We start from the raw sequence: 22,440 nt of genomic DNA, 5'->3' as shown, positions 1-22,440 counted from the left end.
AATGGCTGAGAGGATAGTGCAAGATAAAGGAGCTGAGGTAAAAGATCAGCCATGATCTTGATCTACAAAACCAAAATAAATGATTGGAGCACTGTTTCTTTTTTTTTTCCTAATCAGATGTGCAGCACTTTGGTCAATGTGGGTTGTTTTTAAATGTGCTATACAAATAAAATTGACTTGACTTGACTTCAGGGTTATCATTCAAAAAACTTTTCACTTATTCAAAATTAATGGTTTACTGTAATATCTACAATGCTTGTGTTCACCAATAAATGTGCAAATAGAGCAAACACACATATACCAAATAACCATTTATTAGTTAGCATGAACTGCCAATGACCGGGAAACAATGGCACAGAGAGAAAAAAAAAAAAATAGGCCACTGATGCCAACACAGATGCAGAACAAAAATTGGGGGCTGAAAGTCCTCAACACCTGTCACTCACATAAACAGTAGGGCAGCGGTAGAGTTGCTGCCTCACAGCGCCAGAGATCCGGGTTCCATCCTGACTGTGGGTGCTGTCTGTACGGAGTTTGTACGTTCTCCCTGTGACCATGTGGGTTTTCTGCAGGTGCTACGGTTTCCTCCCACACTTCAAAAGACGTACAGGCTTGTAGGTTAATTGGCTTCTGTAAATTGCAAATTGTTTCTAGTGTGTAGGATTGGGCCAGTGGATGGGGTGATTGCTGGTCAGCGTGGACCCGGTGGGCTGAAGAGCATCTTTCCATACTGTATATCTAAATACGTTCCATATCTGAGCCATTTGCCGTACTACAGAGGTCTCCGAGACCTCAAAACTGCAGCTGCTTTGGAACTTATGATTACCAAATCACAATGTGTGGCTAAATGCAATATTCACCAACCACATATTGAGCTGAATATTTTGATAAATGATTAGGTGAAAGACGATTGACAGACAAAAATTAATGGAGACATCCAATATCTAAACTGCATTCTCAATTAAACAATTTATTTCCTGTCCTTCCTTATGTATATCTTCACATTATACTCTGCTTGTTACAGTTTCCCCTCACTCATTTACACTGTTTTCATACATTTGCAGATATTTTTAGTTTCTTCATTCAACATTAACATTAAACTTGCTGACAAGGTTTTGTTATGTTGCTATCATTTGATGAACTGATCACTATCTCACAGCGACTGAACCCTCTTGACATTTCTTTGAACCTTCCACTGGACCATCACCCCATAGTGGAGCATCAAGCCATCATCTCCCCGATATCCATTGGCTTCATTTCCTCAGATAATATTCCCCTCTCAAACACTCGGCTTACATGCACAAACAAACGTAGTTGCTTCAACATTCTTCCCAACAAGTATAACTGTCCTGCTTGATCCATTTCAAGTTTTTTTCTGTACAACAAAACTAATTTCTTCTATCTTAACTTTATTCTTTCTCTGTTTGCAGTCTTTTCTCATGTTGGCCTATGACACTTCCCACTCCCTCCACCATTTTGACAGTTTTGGGCTTCCTGGTTCCATCTGTGCCATTTTTACAATGGGTATCCAATCCATTCACCTTCATGCCACAACTATAGCCTGAGGGCCCTTTGCTTTCTTCTTGAAAGAAACCAAGCCACTTCCCTTCCACCACCATTCTCGCTTGCTAGGTTGAAGATGTCTTTGAATTGAATAACAATTTCTTCAGTTCAAACATTGTTCCAAATCAATGTTGTCAAAATGGGAAACTGTCACTTTATAGGAAATGTGGAATAGCCCTTTTTTCAGTTCCGTTCCATCACTTGCAATTATCCGATTCAGATAACCCATTCACATGTTCCTGTTCCTTTCCCTCCACCCAGGGTCTCTCCGAGAAAATACTTTTTCTTTCGACTTCATATTTCTAATAACTGCAGGGGTTTTTTTGCATTTCAATTATTTTCTTCTTCATTCTTAATCCTTCAACTACTGGAGAAAAAAAAAATCGGCTGTCCTAGAAACCTTGTTCTCATTTTTTCATTGCAATGAACCCTTAATTTATCGGGCTTTTTTTGAGATGTCTCTATTGAAATTTTATAAATTTGAAAACCATGTTTATATTAGACATGTTGATACAAAGAAACACCCAGCAAACTTAGCTTGGCTTTTCCTGTGGAAAAAAATGTGTAATAAATTGATATCCTGATTAGTTTCAGGTTGCTGATTCACGATTTGAAAATAACCATAGAACTTGCATTTAGTAACCTTACTGACAAATAAATAGAATTTAATGTTGATACATACTCTAAATTGAGCTCCAACAGATTGTTTCCTGGTGCTGTTAAAGTTGTCTTCCTTTTTTTGGGAACGCTAATAGAACAAAAATGAATAGAATTCAAACTTTAGACGTCAGAACTTTACAACATTTCTAAATGCACTTCTTGGAAGTCATTTAATAAATCGAATCTATACAGCAATCAGGTTTGTCCCAGTTCCTTGCTCTCCGACAGCACAATTGTTATTTAATTATATTTATTGATCCAAAAAGGAAAGCAGCAAAGATATGTCTGAGACTGTAATTCTGTAATTGCAAAAGTAACAAGAACTAGTCTCAGATATATCTTTGCTGCATTCCTTTTTGGATCAATAAATATCATTGAATGACAATTGCACTGGTGGGCAAAAGGAAATGGGACTAACTCGATTGCTCTTGTATAGGACCAGTATAGACTCTATTGGCTGAATGGCTTCCATTTACACTGTAACATTGGTTGTTGTTACTTACTCTTGCAATCACAGAATGACAAAGTTACAGCATTAATAGAAGGCGTCCAGCCAATTGAGTTTATACCTGCCATATACAAGAGCAGGAGAGTTAATCCACTTCCATGTTCTTTCTCCAATACCTTTTAATTATTTTCCCCGCCTATCCAAAGGCAAGTTGCAGGGAAACAGGTTCTTCGGCCCACTGCGTCCGCACCAACCAGCAGTCACCGATACATTATTTCTATCCTACACATTAGGTGCTAATTACAGAAGACAATTAACCTACAAACATGCACATCTTTGGAATGTGGGAGGAAACCAGAGCACTTGGAGAAAACCCACGCATTCACAGGGAGAACGTGCAAACTCCATATACATAGCATCTATAGTCAGGAACAAATCTGGCTCCTGGCACTGTAAGAAAGCAACTCTACCACTGCATCATTGTGCTGCCCCTTTTGGAACATCATGATGCAGCTGTACATGGTGTTGGTGAGAGCACATTTGGAGTACTGTATGCAGTTCTGGTCGTCCAACTATAGGAAAGATGTCATGAAATTGGAAAAACTGCAGTGGAGATTCACCAGAGCTTGCAGTTAAAGGGAGAAGTTGGATAGGTTGAGACATTTCTTTCGAGTATAGAAGGTTGAGGGATGACTTTAAGGTGTGCAAGACTATGGGCAAGTACGGTCACAAACAAGCAAGACGTGATAACATTTATGAGGGTTAATTCAAGGAAAATCGTCCAGTATCTTTGACTTCAATTGTCTGCAAACTCCTTGAACATATTATTCATGGCCATGTAATGGCATTTTGAAATACACAATATACTAGCTGACCAGCAGCATGGATTCTGCAAAGGCAGGTCATGCTAGACCCAGCTCTCTGTCCTGGTTAATGATCTGCAAACAATCCTGGATAACAGAGGGCAGGCCGATCTTATTATAATGGACTTCAGCAAGGCTTTCGACACTGGTCCCCACCGTAGGTTGATGGCTAAGCTTCACCACGTTGACATCCGGAATAACATCTACTCCTGGATTGATTCATTCCTCACCAAACGATATCAAAAGGTTGTAGTAGATGGCGAGTTATCACAACAATCTCCAGTTGAGTCCGGCGAGCCACAGGGAACGGTGTTGGGACCCTTGCTGTTCTTGATCTACATCAACGATCTGCCTGACAACCTGTCTTCAAGAGTGAGACTCTTCGCAGACGACTGTATTGTGTATCGAGATCAAAGCTGCTGAAGATGCCGAGGTTCTTCAAAATGACAAACAATCTTTGCAATTGGGAAACCATTTGGCAAATGGGTTTCAATTACACCAAATGCTTTTCCATGAGTTACTCATAAAGTCAAGCCGATCATAAACCGGTCCAAGATGTGAGACAGCCTGCTTAAAGAAGTTGATCACCACCCATCCCTGGGAGTTGAACTCACATCTAGCCTAGCCCGGAACAGACACATAAACCAGATTGCCACAAAAGCAAACAGAACTTTGGGCCTTCTCCGGAGAAATTTATCCGGCTGTGACAAACCAACAAAGGTAGCCTACAAAACACTTGTCTGCCCACTGTTGGAATATTGCCAGGCAATATGGGACCCTCACCAGAAAAATAACATTGACACCATCGACAAGGTTCAGAGGCGTGCAGCACGGTTTGTTTGTACTGACTACTCAAGACAGTCAAGCGTCTCCGATAGGTTAAATCGCCTTGGCTGGGAGTCGCTGGAGTCAAGACGCACCAAAGCCCGCTTATGTACAGTCTACAAAGAGACTCGTGGCATCATCCCCAGTAACATATCTCACCTTATTCAATCCAAAACCCAGAAATTTACAAGACAGTCCTCAGGTCACTTCATTTATACTAGAATTAGAGCAAACAAAAATAGCTACCTACAGTCACTATATCCATGGACTATCCCAGAGTGGAACATCCTTCCCGACACCACCAGATGTGCACCAACCTTGTCACTCTTCAAGTCACAACTCGACAGCTTGGACATGGATCATCTCACCAAACCTGCCCACATAAAAATCTAAATGACCTTTTTTGCAACCGGTACCCATGCGAGTGAAACCTGCACGAGATAGCCCAGCTGTTGGCGGTTGTGCAGCAGAAAACAGAAACAGATTGCGAGAGAATACTTTGATCGTGATAAGGAATGGTTCAGATCAGCAGAACAGGTAACAGGACTGATATTAAATTCAATAAAAAATGTACTTTTTGGAAGAAAAGGAAGAAGGTGGCTCTGAAAATTGGAGAGACAGAGATAAGATTGAAAAGAAAAAAGTCAGAGAAAACAAGCAAAGAAGAGAAGAGAATTTCTGGTTAACTTGCCAAAGCAGGAGGGAAAGAAATCTGCACCCTATCCATTCAGTCTTTTACTCCAAGCAACTTACTCAGCTGTGCTAGTAACCAATATACCTGAACAGGCTGTGCTTTGTGTGTCTTCTTTCTTAAATTAAGTCTCACTAGAAAACCAAACAATGAATTGCCAAATCTCACAAATATATGGGATGTTGGAAATGGGCCCACCTAAGTTTAACTTAGTGCATACTAGGTAAAAAAAAGAACTCTCAGATAATAAAATAAGCCAGTATGAGAGACTAATTTTGATTCATGATGTACACAATGCTCTGAAAATAGAAATAGGATTGTCCTTCGGCTGAAGTCTTGAAATGAAAACAAAACAATGCCCGAGTTACTCAGCAATAGGTAGAATCTGTGGCGAGAAAGCAAAGCTAATGATACATTTAATTGACTTTGCCAGAACTGGAAAAGTGAGAAAACAAACGTGCTTTAAATTGCAGAGAGGGGAGGAGTGGAAAGATGATGATTATGCTAAGGTGGAGTCCCACATTGCTCAGGTGATACAAATACTGTAGTGATATAGCTGTTCATCGATGATCTTGATTAATCCATAGGTTTGAATGCCCAGACTTCATTGGAAGGCTGAACACACACACACAGACGTTCGGTCACGCCCAGGAATTTCACCCATCAGCCAAAACCGGCGGAGATGCTTCGCTGTGCGGCTGAGTTCACTCGGAAAGAGCTCGGATACAAAACTGCCCGGAATCGTATTGGATGTGGAAAAGCGGGATGGAGTCACTGGAGACATCGGGTGTGGAGACCAAAGGCCGGTAGGGGGGTGACCGTGGTAATGCCTTCAACGCCTTCAAGGTAGGTTGAAGGAGGTTGTTCCCAGGACACAAAGATGGCCGGCGAGGAGAAGAGAGAGACGACAGTTTACAGGCCCAGCCGCTTGTGGGCAACGGAGTGGATCAGGAACCACTCCGGTAGAACAAACACATCGGAATCCGGACTTTGAACTTGATGAAATGGTGCCACTGTAAATGTGTCAAATAAAACATAATTGAACCTACCCCTATCCCGCCCCCTGGCTCTGTCTTTGGCTTGTTTTGTGTTTCTATGAAGCTTAATATAATTTTGAGCAACAACAGTTCATCATGCACGTAGCAGGCACATTGTAGACATTGAGCTCAACACTGAATCAACAGTTTTCTCTGCGATAAAAAACACTTCCCTTCCCCCACAGTTGCCACCCAATACTTTAAATACTTCCTGTATTCCTCTTTATTCCAGAATTCTAGCAACATAAACAGGATTGTTTTCTCACTTTTCCAGTTCAGATCAGGAATGTTAACTGTTTCACTCTGACATCAGTCTCCCCTTGACATCAGTCTGAAGAAGGGTCTAATCCCGAGCATCTCCTGAGATGCTGCCTGACCTGTTGAGTTACTCCAGCATTTTGTGAATAACTCTCTCCTCAAATACTACCTGACCCACAAGACTCTCCAACATTATTTCAGGTTTCCAGCAGCAGTCGTTTTTTTATTTTTGGTTTGGAATAACTTACTTTTGGTCTTTGATGAGCCATTAGGGTCCCGGTTCTTGACACTGTAGCTGTGATTAAAAACTAATGTTAGTAACACATAAACTGGAATCATTTTCATTATATTTATCCAAAGATGCGCAAGTCTTACATCCCCCTCCCCCCCTCCGCCCGAGAATAACTGCAATGATACAAGCAGGAATTGAGGATTTGGACCAATGATGGAGAAAGAACATCCCAGCCATATAAAATTAAAAGACCAATAAAACAGCAACAAAATAACTAAAGAGTGAATCTCACGCCTTTCTACCTCACGATGGGGACCCCATTAACAGTAGCCTGGCCTAGAGAAGTCGAAGGCCTGGCACCGTTCTGCATCCCGTTGTGAGGTGAAGTCTGGTGAGCTCAGTGCAGACCCACTTATGTCCTCAGCAAGCCTGCGTTTCTTAAACTAGAAATGGGAACGGGGGTTACTTATTCGAGCAAAATCTCAGATTTTGTGTCTATCTTTGGTATAAACCTGCATCTGCAGGTCCTTTTTATTTTATTTCCTACATTAATCCCGCTTTTTATTCTCCCCACATTCCCACCAACTCTTCACATTCTACCACTCACCCTGGAGTAATTTACAGCAGATAATTAATTTACCAACCCATGGGTCTTTAAGAGATGGGAGAAAACCAGAGCATCAAGGTGAAATCCATACAGTCACCAGGACAATGTGCAAACATCACACAGATTGAGCTGGGTCACCGGAGCAATGAGTGAGTAGTTCTATTAAATGCACACTTTACTGAGGCTTAGAGATCACTACACTTAACGGTTTAACTTCATTCAAAATGGTAAGAATAACATTTACCTGCAAAAAGTACACTTAGCAGTGGAGTGATGCTATTAATAAACAGGCCTCGAATACTTGCTGGGATAGTGTCTCTATTTTTTTCCAAAAACCCAGATGCATTGTATTGGACCTATGGAGGAAGACTAATCAGTTAAAAATGACAAGTTTACTAACAGTCCCAAGTTGTTCAAAATATCTCAAATGGGTTTCAGATTCTCCACCAAACAACTCAAATAGTCTTCCCCTTGAGTTACTTGGTTTTAAAATATATTTATTTACACTCATTAAAAATGGTAGATTAAAATAAATTGGTCATGATCAGTTATGTATTCATAGGTTACCATTCTAGCTCAAGCCACCCACATAACAAATTTAAAACATACACCTTAAAAATTAAACAGCAAAATATAGAGATGGGTGAATGGGAAATCAGAGAAGGAAAGGGAACAGCGGGATGAGGTACAAAGAGAGCAGTTGCAAACAGCACAAGAGCAGAGCAGGCAGGAGTATGGGGAAAGTGGCAGGGCTGTGGGAAACGGGAAGAGGCCATGTTGTGGAGGGAATATGCAGCATTGGGGCAGTGGCAGAAGATGGATTGACGAACGTGGGAATGCTTTTATAAGCTATGAGCATTTCATAAAACTTTACTGTGGGAAAGAATTACATTTACATTAGTCTGGTGAGCATTCGAGCTCTCAGCTTTGGCAGTTGGGTTGGGTTTGTTTACACAGCTTCTGAAATCAGCCAAACACCAGGGAACCTTTGTGTACACAGATAGCTACCAATCATTTTAGTGGAAACGACAGCACTCTGAAAAGTTGCTGCATTTTCAGCAGCATTGCTTTGGTTACAATTTAACATTGAACGAGCAGCTACGTCATTGCTTTTATTAAGCTGCCAAGTCAAAAACTCAACATATACCAAGTCATTTGTGGTGTTGAAGGATCAGTAGGAGACTGCTGGGGTACAGGCAACTGGTGTTAGTGCAGTTTTGGAGCAACTAAGGGTTTATAGAGCAAGCAATGGAGGATTTGTGCCAATAGCCAGATGGACCGAGATCAATCTCAATTCATAAAGTTATACTAAGTGATTTAAGGTAGCTTAACCAGTTAGACAAACATAATCTGTTTTCTAAAATGAAAAGGTACTAAATTATATTAATCTATGCAAGAAATCATAATTTTACTAGCTCGCTCAAAGCTATTAATTAATAACGTTAAAACTATGCTCTCTGGATCTTGATTCTCCGACCACAGATAAAAGATTGTGCATTCACCTTATCAATTTCCCTCCTCCAAGATCAGCCTCCTGCGCTACAAGGAATAAAGTCTTAGCTTGCCCAATCTCAAACTATAGCGCAGGCCCTCAAGTCCTGGCAAAGTACTTGTAAATCTTCTCTGCCCTCGTTCCAGTGTAATGACATCCTTTCTATAGCAGGGTGAGAAAAACTGAACAGAATACTCCAAATCCAGCCTCCAACCTTTCCTCACAAGATAACCCAAGTTTCAGATAGTAGTCAATTGAACCTTTACCGATTTGCTTCCAATACAGTTGTATCCTTCCTTAAATAACATCAGACAGTACTCCAGATGTGATCTCAACAATGCCCTACATAACTGAAGCATAACTTGCTTAATTCTGCATTAAATTCCCATAGCAATAAAAAAAAGCATTCTGTTAGCTTTCACTATTTAGTCAATATTCTTCATTTTTATTTTTACTGCCAAAATGGACAATTTTACATTTTTCTGCCTGATGCTCAATTTGCACGATCCTTTCCCATTCATTTCCATACATATATATATATTTATAGGGTCCTCGTGTCGGTGATAATACAGTCGTTGTAGGCCAGACCAACAATAATGAGACGGCGTACAGGAACTAAATCAGAAACTTCTGCTGTTGTGTCAGAACAACAGCCTAACCCTTACCGTTAGGATTGTTGACCTAATGAACCAGGTGGGGGGGATGTGAGTGAACATAGCCCCATTCTCAGCAACTCAGCTGCTGTGGAGATGGTCGACAATTTCTAGACATCCACATCACCAATGAACAAACCTAGTCCCATCACCCTGATAAGCTGATCAAGAAATGCATCAGCATATTTACTTTATTAAGCATCTGAAGAGATTTAGCACTTCCACAAGGATTCTCTCAAACGTTGGCAGATGCACTATAGGAATTGTTCTGATGGGATGTATCTCAGCCTGATATGGCAACTGTTCTACTCTTAACCATCTGAACCTGCTGAGAATGATAAACACAGCCCAGTCCATCACAGGCTTGTCCCTTCTTTCCATCCAGTCTACCTGCATAGTGCATTTCATCAGGAAGACTTGAAGTATTGTCAAGGATGCCTGCCACTCTGGTCATTCCATTTTGTCTTTTCTACCTTCAGAGAGAAGATACCATAGCTTAAACGACCAGACTTAAGAATACCTTCTTTCCTACAGCCATTGATTTCTGAACCAATTGCCTTTTTTACACCCCATTCCTGGAGGAGCTGCCACATTTTCTTACTCATAACTCTATCTTATTTGATTATTCTGTTAATGTAGTTCAGTTTTTTTTTTACATTCCTTCAGATTTATTTATAATTATTTGTATCATCAGTTGTTTTTACCAATACTATCTATACTTTTACTCTCCGGGTTTCGTGCAAACAAGGAGTTTCTTTGTACCTTGTGCATGACAATAAACTAATCTGAATCTGAATGTTATGTCCTCTTGACAACTTACTTTCCCATCCATCTTTGTGTCATGACAAATTTAGCAATCATACCTCCAGTGCCTTAATGTCATTTATCTATTCATTGTAAAGAATTGAGGCTCCAGTTACAACCTCTGTAGCACACCACCCATTACATTTTACCAACCAGAAATATTCATTTATACCTAATCTCCATTTTCAAATTGTTTGGTGTTAATTGGCTTATGAAATTTTCATTAGCATTTATGCCTAAATTGTGATCATTCTTTTCTCCATTATTTAAGATATTAAGTTAACAAACATGATTAACTTATAAAACATGAATACTATGAATATTAGGGGTATCATATTTCACAAAGTGGTAGAATTTGAGAAGTAAACTTGGGTAATTGTTCCAAGTGTAAATCAGGATTTTATTTTGGAGATTATAATTTTAAAAAATTGAATGTTTTTAGAATGCTTTGTGACATTGGCACCTGCATAACTAACGTGGTCACATATATCTTTCACAATACATTTGTTTTGTTTAAAAAAAGTAAAAAATACCCTAAACCACTTAATTATGGCAGGATCTGCAATGGTTTGGTTAAGTGTCTTCTGCACTTTACGTTGGTTTAAAATATAGTACATCTGTAAAAAACTTTATTTTACAGTTTCAGTTCTAACTTCCGATATTTATCAAATTACAATACGTTTGATTTCCTCTTGGCATTCAAGAGAAATGGATGGCACAGTGGTGCAGCTAGTAGAGCTTCATCATTCCAGCAACCTGGGTTCAATTCTGACCTCCAGTGCTGTCGGTGAAGAATTTCTCTGAGCAAGTGGGTATCCTCTCACATCTCAAAATATGTGTGCATTGGAAGGTTAAATGGCCACTGTCAATCACCCGTAGCTTTTAGCTGAGTGGTAGAATCTGGTGGGATGAGGACCGAGTAAAGTGGCATTAGTGTAGGATTAATTTGAGAGGGTGCCTGATGGTTGGTACGGACTCAGTGGGGCAAATAACCTGTTTCTGTGCTCATTTTCTCAATCATATCAAGACACTACCCAAGGTGAGGTCTGCATTAGTTAAAAGGAATTAAATTTCACCTGAGATTCAATCCTGTCAACCATGTGAATTTTCTCATTTCATGATGCAATGGTTATTTGGTACACGTGTGTTTACTCTATTTGCACATTTATTGGTCAATACCAAACATTGTAGATATTACATTAAACCATTAATAATTTTGAATAAGTTTAGTTTTTTTAAATGATAACCCTAAAATGCTCCAATCATTTATTTTGGTTTCGCAGATCATACGAAATAGGATTAGAAGTAGACCATCTGGCCTTTCAAGCCTGTACTACCATTCATCAAGACCATGGCTAATTTACCTCAGCTCCTTTATCTTGCACCATCCTCTTTGCCATTGATTCCCTTAAAATTGAGAAATCTACCAGTCTCTATTTAGAATGAGTCCAAATGAAGGATCTCCTAAACAGTGGAATTTGTAAAAAATAAATAAATTGTAAGATGATAATTCATCCACCATTTTCATTGTCATCTCATTCAAAATTATGGGACATAAATTAATCCTTGGGATTTATTGGCTTTGTCTCACCGACCTCTCTAGTACTATTGTTTTACTGATACCACTTGTCATTAATTCAGATTATTTAACTGGAAAAAAATTGGTAAAAGGCATATGTTCAATTACCCTGATTGTAATTTGTTTGACATGTAATTACCCTTCTTTTTGAACCTATTTCAATACTGAGATATAAATACTGATAAATGTAACCATAAATGCAGTTAAAGTAATGCAGCTCAAGGAATCAAGAAATTAAATAATTTTAAAAATAAACTTGAGCCAAGATAATGTTTGCAGCTAATGAACTGGGGTGTTGCTTGCTGAAACTAAAAAAACATTTATCTGATTCTGAAGCACCTTAATTGCATTTTGCAGTACAACATAAAAATAGTTTCAGAGAAAGAGTCAATGGTTTAGACAAGATGGAATTACAATTAGTAAAAAGCATGAACAACATTTTTTTAACTTATGGGGACAATGCAGCACCTTTGTGGAACTGTCGCAGTTTACAGTTAACAGGATCACAGTTTAAGAATAAGGAGTAGGCCATTTAGGACTGAGAAGAGGAAACACTTTTTTCACCCAGAGTTATGAATCTATGGAATTCTCTGCCACAGAAGGCAGTGGAGGCCAATTCACTGGATGTTTTCAAGAGTGTTAGATTTAGCTCTTAGGGCTAACGGAAGCAAGGGATATGGGGAGAAAGCAGGAACAGGGGACTGATTTTGGATGATCAGCCATAATCATATTGAATGGTGATGCTGGCTGGAAGGGCCGAATGGCCTACTCCTGCACCTATTTTCTATGTTTCAAGATCTAACTGGACAAGCCCCACATGCATTTGATGACAGGATCTGGGCCTATGCTAACTGTCCCCTGAAACAATAGATGAATGCTTTCAATAACTTCTCACTGTGCAATACCTGTACAAATGCTACATTTTTAGAATATAGAATCAGGAGTATATTGATCTTTGTACTCTGGCTGAACACAGACTAAAGTTTATTTTACTCTTCCCATGAGATAAAACAATACCCATTTAATGTTCCAATACTGCAAGGAGGAAGTGTAGAAAAACCACAGTAAAAATGCCAAGTCCAACATTCAAACCATGACCAGCATAGCAATTAAGATTTTAGTTGAAGATTAGCATCTAATGACATCCGACATCACAAAGTTAACCATTGGATAAAGCCAAAGGAACATTAAACAGGAAGGGTGGGACTATGCTCCTTTGCCTTTGATACAAACGCAAAGGATATAATAATAATAATAATAATGTATTTTATTTATATAGCGCTTTTCATATACTCAAAGACGCTTTACAGAGATTTAGAGAACATAGGGAAATGAATAAATAGATAAATAAGTAAATAAATAAACGAACAGAGAAAGGAGACAGAAGGTGAGGTGACCTTCAGTGGTTGAAGGCAGTACTGAACAGGTAAGACTTCAGCGATGTTTTGAATGTGGTGAGTGTGGAGGAGTCTCTAACGGTTTGGGGTAGTGAGTTCCATAGGGTGGGAGCAGCGATGGAGAAAGCCCTGTCCCCCCAGGATCTGAGTTTGGTCCGGATGTGGGGGGATAGGAGATTGGCAGCAGCAGAGCGGAGGGTGCAGGTGGGAGTGTGCCTGTGGAGGAGGTCAGTCAGGTAGGATGGGGCCAGGTTATGGAGGGCTTTGTAGGTTATGAGGAGGATTTTGTACTGGATTCTCTGGGGGATGGGGAGCCAGTGGAGTTTATAAAGGACGGGGGTGATATGGTCACGGATCGGGGTGTGGGTGAGTAGACGGGCAGCGGAGTTTTGAATGTATTGAAGTTTACTGATGATTTTTGAGGGTGCGCCATAGAGGAGGCTTTTGCAGTAGTCCAGATGGGAGGTGATGAAGGCGTGGATGAGGGTTTCTGCAGCTGTGGAGGAGAGGTATGGACGGAGACGGGCAATGTTTTTGAGGTGGAAGAAGGCTGTCTTTGTGATGTGTTTGATGTGTTTGTCGAAGGAGAGGGTTTGATCAAAGATGATTCCAAGATTCTGGATGTGAGGTGAGGTGGATACTGGGAGACCATCAATGTTGAGGATGAAGTTTTGGGTGGATTTGGTGAGCGTTTTTGGACCAATGATGATGATTGGTCATATGAGCGTAATTCTCAAGCTCTGGGTGATGCTCATATCTGGATGCTCATATCCAGCTGATATTAGGCTAACTTCTTGAATGTTATCATTCATGTAGCAATTGTTTGTACAAGTCGTTTGCCGAATCGGCAACTTTTCTAAAGGACTTCCCTCTTATTGGAATTAAACCATTGAAGCAAAACGACAATATTTGTTATCTTATGACCACATCTAGTGAACTATTATTCAAGTCGTCACAATGGTAAAGTTGTCACAATGTGGCAGCCAATTTGTGCATAGAGAAGCCCCACTGGAGATACAATAACTCAGTAATCTGTTCCCTGGCAATTGCTGCATGATAAATATTTCTCAGGACACAACCAATTAGTTGCACTTACTTGCATGGTCATTGACAGAGATTGCACTTACTTGCATGGTCATTGACTCAATAGCAATGGGTGAGGTGCCAGACAACTGGAGCATGGCTAATATTGTGCTTCTATTCAAGATGGGCTGCAAAGTAAAGCCTAGGAACAGTGAGCCTTACATCAATGGTGAGTAAATTACTGAGAGGGGGGGGGAGGGGAATTCTGAGATATGGGCAGTGCAGCAGATGTTGTCTACATAGACTTTACCAAGTTCAATACAGACTTTATCAAGGTCTAAGACAATGTGCCACATTCTAGGCTGGTGTGGTAGGTTAGATCGCATAGGATCCAGATTGAGCGAGGCACTGGATCTAAAATTTTCTTTAAGATAGGAAATAAAAGGTGGTGGGGTTTAAAAAAAATCAGAAATACCATGATCTAAAGGTGAAGCTTATGCAAAAGATTGCAGGTAATCATTCTGATTGGAAAAAATGTCTGAATGCAGGAGAAAGAGTAAAAGAAAATGAACAGGCATGTCCATTGGGGCTCTAGCCTGGGGTGTTAACAAGTCACAATATTTATCAATTACTGAAATATGGTATAGAGAGATGTTAATGACACAAGAGTAGATGATAATGCCAACAGCATAGAGTAAATTACAATGCCAAAAGATGCATATATTATAATTATAAACTAAATAAGCAAAACTGTGCTGAATGGATTTCAAAATAGATAAAAATTAAATAATTCACTTTGAACTTAAAAAGCTCTGATCAGGATTTGGACCCTTTTATGATGATCTAGTTAGGCTACATCAGGAGTACTGGGATTCCTGGAATCTTAGAATCAAATCTTTCCAGACCAAATGGTGGTAAATATACAAGAGAAGGAAGCCTTGTAATATACAACAAACTCTGGTGTAATTTTAACAATAGATTTTATTGGGGTAAGCAATTTCAAGATAGGGCTTAAAGAGTGAAAGAAAATGATAGAATAATAACACATGCTTTATCTTTGGATCATAGCAAAAATACCTATTAAAATATTTTCACTGCTATCTCTTCACAGAAATAAAAGTAACACACTCTTACCTTTCCTGCATAGTGTACAATAGTGAATACCAGGTTGTGACCTCTGCCTATTTTAAAATGTGGATTTCCTTTGAAACCATTGTTTAATTTGTCCACAAAAGTTTTGTCAGTGGCCTGTAATGTACATAAAAAACATTCATGTTGATTTCATCACTATTATCATGATTCATTGTTGTTGGCAAACTTGCCTTGGATTAATATAGGAACTGATTCGGGTCTCGACCCAAAACGTCACCCATTCCTTCTCTCCCGAGATGCTGCCTGACCTGCTGAGTTACTCCAGCATTTTGTGAATAAATACCTTCGATTTGTACCAGCATCTGCAGTTATTTTATTATAAAACAAAATAACAGTTTACTACAGAAGTCTGAAGAAAGTCTCAATGCAAAACATCACCTATTCATGTCCTCTAGAGATGCTCCTGACCTGCTGAGTGTCCTTTGCAAGATGACAATATCTGCAGTTTATTGTGTCTCCAGTTTTCTAAATCTTCGTTCAAGCCTCCATACATATATTGTTATTTAAAAAAATTAGTTATGGAAAGCTAACAAATTAACCAGAAAAAGCATGAATGAATAAAACAATTCAATAAGTTGAAAGGTACACCAAATCCATAAAACCAAAGGAGAGTAAGGACCAGGTTTCTTGATGGATCACAAGCTTGGTTGTGGGCTCCATGTGTTTTTAGTAATTTTCCTGTCTTGGCCTTAATCTGCACCAGGGCACTGAAGGCAGTACTGATTCTAGTCATCTGCTTACTTTCATCAAGAGGTGGATTCTCTAGATCTTGGTTGTCAGGGGATAGATATTAAGTTGAAGACACCTCCCCATATACTCTCTAGTGAATGTGTCAACAATGACTTCTAAATCAGAATAGTAACCTGATGATTTAGGATTGTACTCTAAACTGATTATCTAACTCTTGGTTCTGGGGTGGAGACAAAAGTTTAAAACAAAATCTGTTCAAATCTATACTAATCCAGTGTATGAGAGTTTGGGTCTTCAACTAAATAGGATACCTCCATTCTGACATGAAGCTTTAAGGTGAAGTGCAGTGTAGTAGCTTGGAAGATTGAGAAGACGATTAGTGCAAGTCATAGCCTTTGGGTCTATGGTGGACCTGTTAGATAGATAATTTCTCTGTAGGGGAGTGGAAGGTCATCGGGAACAGGCCGGAAAATAGATGCAAATCCAAGATTCCAATCAGTTGTGATCTTATTGAATGGTGAACAAAGCTAGAGGGGCCATATACTATTATTTCTATTTCCCCTTTATAATTACAGCTGCATTTTGGCAATTCTTTATGGTACAATCCATTGTGAAATGCAATTGGAAAGCTGCTAAGCTGTTAGCTTCCAGTTCAGCATAAATTCTCTGATAAGTGGTTTTCTTCAAGTATGACTTTCATCTTTTTTTGCATGTCTTTATTCTTATATGGTTTGGTGACTACTGGAGAGACAGTTGACGGCACCCGGGACAGGATGGGTTGGCACCCCAGTCTGTGTCTTTCGTGAGAAAGAAACCCTATAAGCTACGGAAAGGCCTTGTGCCATCAGGCAAGAATGAAATGCTCGGAGGAGAAAGAGGTGCAGTGCACAGGCCTTGAACCTGATGAGACGCAGGAGGAGCCCGGCCAGGACTCACCCCACAGAGCCCAGTCCCTCCACGCACCAGAGAGTCCCAACCCCATGCAGAGTAGTTATTAAGAGGGCTGATCCGTGGGCGGTTGCTGCTGGGACGCAAGTCGGGGCCTGATCAACCCAGTTTGGGTCGCCTGGGCAAGGGTGTCTGATGTTGTGAGACCCGAAACACCCCATGACCCCAGATCACATCACTGAGGATGCGTCCCAGCGCATCCAGAGGATGTATCTTTCACATTTTATGAAAACCAAGAAAGTTCCAGGTTTAGCATTGTGGATACCCCTCCACACTCATGGTAAAAGAGAACAAAGTGAGCTAGCATCTCAGCAATATAACTTTTTAAGATCAAGGCCAGTACAGAGAATCTTATATCACAGTATGATCATGAATGTTAGATTTGTGTAAAATAGAGGGCAGTGTGTATGTGGTAGAGTTAAGGACTTGTTTTGTTGCTGTATGACCTGCTAATTAAAGGAGAACGTGGACCTAGATGGAGTGAATGTGGAGAGGATATTTTCAGCAGTGGGCGAGTCTCAGACCAGAAGGCACAACCTCAGAATAAAGTAATGTACCTTTGGAATGGAAATAAGGAGGGATTTCGTTAGTCAGAGGGTGGGGAATTTGTGGAATTCAATGCCACAGACGGCTGTGGAGACCAAGTCATTGGGTATTTTTACAGCAGAGATCGATAGATTCTTGATTAGTAAGGACGTCAAAGGTTACGGGGAGAATGCAGCAGAATGGGGTTGAGAGGGAAAAATAGACCAACCATGATCGAATGGCGGAAATAGACTTGATGGCCTAATTCTGCTCCTATGTCTAATGGAAGTAGTGAAATTGGAAAGGGCTCTCTCACTTGGATCTTACATTGCCATGACAAATGTATATTTGTTCAAAATTTACAAACCCTAAAGCTGGAATAAATGGACAATTTGAATAACGGTAGAAATAGAGACGGTTGGAAATACCCAACAGATGAGGCAATAATATAGATAATAAAACAGATTGATTGTTTTAGTTTAATGCCCTTCATCGGCAAGTTCTGATGAAAAGTCATTGGCCTGAAAAGTTACCTCTGCTGTTCTCTCTCCACAGCTTCTGCCTGCTGATGCTAAATTATTTTCTGGCCTGTTCCCAATGGCCTTCCACTCCCCTACAGGGAAATTATCTATCTATCTTGGGATTAGGTATTCAATTATTCAGCTCCTTTAGAAAGAGCTTGCTACATTTTACTTATGAATAACCACTTTCATTTTACAAGCCACAATCAGTTTTCTTCAAAACTCAGCTCCTCACCTGTGGAAATGCAGTTTGTTCATCCAGTAGGGAAAAAACTCCTAATGGCTTTGCTAAGAACAGATTCTGTAAAGAGAAAATGTAAGCTTGAACAAACTGGCGACGTGTCAGTGACCTAAAAAAGCTAGACAGAAATGAATACTCTTATCTTTACCAGAATTGGCTTGTTGTCCTTAAAGGTAATTAGCTCCCATTCAATTCCTTCTTGTCTGTACTCGTCTTGCTGCATTAAAAATATATGCTGCAGAAAAAATGCATTTAATTTATGATTTTAATTTTAAACCTTGACAACAGTAAATAGAACTGAGTTTAATTTAGTTTTAGTTCTTGTCACGTGTGCACAGGTACAGTGAAAAGCTTTTTTATTGCGTGCTATCCAGTCAGAGAAAATACTATACATGAATATAGTCAAGCAATTCACAGTGCACAGTTAAAGGACGATGTAACATGTGTAAGTAATCAGCTGAAAAGGACTATTTGTCAAAAATATTACTTAAAACCCAACACCTAGACTAGCAATATATTCTTAAATTACAGGTTTACTTACATGGTTGAAGAAATACTGAAGTTGTTCATTTGCCAAATTGATACACATTTGTTCATATCGGTTAACTGCAAAATTTTCAAATCCGAAAATGTCTAATATACCTAAAAAATTAAGATTGTAATCAAGAATGCTGTTTATAATTACTTTATTTGAATGCAAGACGACATTTACAACAGGTGGAAAAATCAAATAAAACAATAACGTATGCCTGCCATATTCAACACAGCCAATATTCAAAATGGCAACTTTTAGAGTATTTCACTTAAAGGCACAGAATTTATTCTCGATTGTGCAATACAACTCATTCAACCACAATCATTTCACTTTGAGAACAACCATTATTCTGGGTGTACCAGTATTAGAATAGAGAACCTTTGTGGAGTTTAACTCACATGATTTTGATACATGAAGTATTTGTGTTACATACCTATCTCCAATAGTTCAACCATATCCATTTCCTCTTTTGGAGCCAGAAGTTGGTTGATTTTGCTGACTATCCATCCAAATACTCTGCCATAAGCAACCTTGGCAATAGAATCTCTGGCATCTATAACATTTACACAAAATTAGAAAGGTAATGCAGGAACAAATACAACTCATTCAACCCCAGTCATGAATTGCACTTCAATCCTCAATCACACATGCATCAACAGGAATCATTCATTACTAAACACCCATTGATCATGACTTTCACCTCGCATTTGTTATTGCCTGCATATTCAATCTCAGCTTATTTTGTTCCATGTATCCTTCACTGTAAAATGACTGGGAAAGCAACTACATTATGTCCAAGAAGCACTAGTCTTGATTCTAACTTCTATAAACCTATCACAACATCAATGACTAATATGACGACACAGGCACCTTGCAAAAAATATAATAATATGCTCATACTTTAGTGGAACAACTATCATTTTCTTGGCTCTTCTCAAAGTAACTTGCCCCTTCCATATCCTCCAAACATAAACTACAAATTAAGTTGACAATTCTTCAGTGTACCTGTAATTAAAAACTAGCCTTTAGGAAACTCCTGCAAATAACCCAGAGAAAAATTAAAGCAACATTAAAAAATTATAATTAATTCTTGAACATGATTACAAAATATTGGATAGGAATGGTGGGGTGAACTCTGTTAAATTTAAACAAAGCTTTATCCAATTGAATCATAGGGCCAGTAGAATTGTAGAGCACAGAAACAGGCCCATTGGCCCATTACACCCACACTAACTATGATACCAATCAACACTAATCCCCTTTAGATTTTTTTGGTCCATCGCCTTCTATGCCATGGCGATTCAAGTGTTTACCTAGATACTTAAATGTTGTGGGAGTACCGATCTCCACTACCTCCTCAGCCAATGCATTCCAGATTCTACCCACCCTCTGTGGAAAAATTCTCCCTCAGTAGCCTCTAAACCTACCACTTCTCACCTTGAACCTATGCCCTCTTGTCTTAGTCACATCCCCAGCAGAAAAGGATTCTTACTATCTAGCTTCTGTCTTCCACTCACCACTTATCAAGTCAACCCTCAGCTCTAGGGAAATCAATTAATTTAGAGCATGAGACACACAAAACTACAAATGCTAAAATCCTGAGCAAAAAATAAACTGCTCGAGCATTTCTGTTTAATTTCAAATCACAAGCATATACAGGGTTTTGTCCAATCCATCTGCATTGATCTTGAGGTGCTAAGAATAAGCCTGTCAATGACCAATAGATAAACCAAATTGTTCCTACCTTCAGCTTGCTGTTTGGTGTGGTATCGTTGAAAGGATTCTCCCCGAGTTACTGCCATCGTACAAATCAAACATTTTAAAAGCTCTTCTTGCTCAACACCAAACTGACTCTATTAAAATGAATGATAATTAATATAGTCTAGGGCAGCCAATGCAAGTAAAATAATTTCACGGCAGCGTTAGAATCTCATCACTCAGTTGTCAACTATCACTTTAAAAATTAATATAAAGTAAACAACATTTATTCTGCTAAAAGACAAAGTGCTGGAGTAACTCAGAGGGTCAGGCCGCATTTCTGGAGTACAGAGATAAGCGATGTTCTGTATCAGGATGCTCTCAGATGGATTATGGTTGTGAGGGGGTGGGGAAGAGAGAAAACTGGACGAGAGGGGGAGCAAAACAAAACCTGGTAACAGATAGATGCAGGTGAGTGGGACTTTTGATAGACACATGGTTGGACAACCCCTCCCCCCCACCTCAATCAGTTTGAAGAAGGGTCCCAACCCAAAACATCATCTGTCCATGTTCGCCAGGGATGCTGCCTGACCCCTTGTGTTACTCCAGCACTTTGTGTCTTTTTTGTAGACCAACATCTGCAGTTCCTTGCATCTACATTTCTTCACCATCTAAACTATTTTTTAAAAATTGTAATATAAAGATTTCTACAGGAGGTGCAATGTTGTATACTGGCCTGCAATGTCACACTGTTGGGTGGAACATTTGAACAGTGCCATGAAGTGGGCATCGTTCAAATGCCAGTACTATGTGTACATATCTGTTGTGCTGCCAAAAGTAAGGATTTCATTGTTCAGTTTCAGTACATCTATATACTAAAACTCTCGTTTGTTTGTTTATTTGTGATCGAACTACAGCCAAAACGGTACACGATAGCGTGACAATTTTAGGCCCACCTTACGCACCGTTGTCGCTTTAATGGTAAAGCATGTCGTTTTATTGAAATCGATGTTATATTTTTAGTTATTCACATTTTAAAGTTTGAATCTATCTCCTAGGGAGGGAGGAGGGAGGGAGGTGGGGGGGGGAGGGAGGGTGGATAAGGGGGGGTTGAGGGGGAAGGGGAAGTGGGGAGGGGAGGAGGGGGGTAGGAGAGGGTGCTGCACCAATGCAGGAGAGGTTTGGGCCCAACGGGTCCACTTGGTCAATAAAACACTCTTGAAAACCCAAGCTGTTCTGGCAACAATAAATCTCTACTATTCCTCCAAAGATAGACACAAAATGCTGGAGTAACTCAGCGGGACAGGCAGCATCTCTGGAGAGAAGGAATGGGTGATGCTTCGGGTCGAGACACTTCTTCAGACTGAGAGTCAGGGTAGAGAGAGTCTAGAGATATAGACAGGTAAGGTGTGAAAATGACAAAAGCAGATGGTGAAAAGGAAATGTAAAATGGTTCATTGATACCTGAACGGACAGTGACAACGCAGCATATAATCAGTAATATATAATCAGGAGGACAGTAAAACCAGTCGGAGAACTAAGATTGGGGAGGGACGGAGAGAGAGGGAAAACAATGGGTTACTTGAAGTTAGAGAAATCAACATTTATAAAATGTGGTCGTAGAGCTGGAGGAATCAGAGGGGTAGCAACGAGAGAAGATGTTGCAGAGTTCTCAGAGAGAGGGGAACTTCAAAGTAGGCATACCTTGAGGAGATTCCGCAGGGGCGCAGATGAAATATGTAGGAAGCACAAAATGCTGGAGTAACTCAACGGGCAGCTTCCCTGGAGAGAAGGAATGGGTAACAGTCCGAAGAAGGATCTCGACCATTCCTTTTCTCCAGAGATGCTGCTGGCCAAGTTACTCCAGCATTTTGTGTCTATCTTTGGTGTAAACCAGCATCTGCAGTTCTTTCCTATACATTTTGTCTACTATTCCTCCTGTTCTGTTGCTCTTCCTTTGGAAGCAGAATTTTAATTCCTTGTCTTTATAGTTTCTTA

At 39.7% G+C, this 22,440-nt stretch overlaps 1 protein-coding gene across 1 annotated transcript in view; it reads right to left on the bottom strand.

Annotated features, from left to right (window-relative positions):
* The window catches only part of LOC144593624 (myosin-IIIb), a 109,401-nt gene that overhangs the window by 34,935 nt on the left and 52,026 nt on the right, over positions 1–22,440 (bottom strand). The window contains exons 9-17 of the mRNA XM_078399932.1: positions 20,489–20,597; positions 19,178–19,297; positions 18,751–18,851; positions 18,358–18,444; positions 18,204–18,269; positions 15,267–15,380; positions 7,429–7,540; positions 6,594–6,640; positions 2,246–2,311 (exon numbers count right to left, since the gene is read on the bottom strand). Of these exons, the coding sequence (XP_078256058.1) occupies positions 2,246–2,311; positions 6,594–6,640; positions 7,429–7,540; positions 15,267–15,380; positions 18,204–18,269; positions 18,358–18,444; positions 18,751–18,851; positions 19,178–19,297; positions 20,489–20,597 (822 nt within the window). The remainder of the gene's footprint in view (positions 1–2,245; positions 2,312–6,593; positions 6,641–7,428; positions 7,541–15,266; positions 15,381–18,203; positions 18,270–18,357; positions 18,445–18,750; positions 18,852–19,177; positions 19,298–20,488; positions 20,598–22,440) is intronic.

The sequence above is a fragment of the Rhinoraja longicauda genome, chromosome 1, assembly GCF_053455715.1.
Source record: "Rhinoraja longicauda isolate Sanriku21f chromosome 1, sRhiLon1.1, whole genome shotgun sequence".
NCBI classification, from domain to species: domain Eukaryota; kingdom Metazoa; phylum Chordata; class Chondrichthyes; order Rajiformes; family Arhynchobatidae; genus Rhinoraja; species Rhinoraja longicauda.
This window is presented reverse-complemented; position numbering and strand designations above follow the sequence as displayed.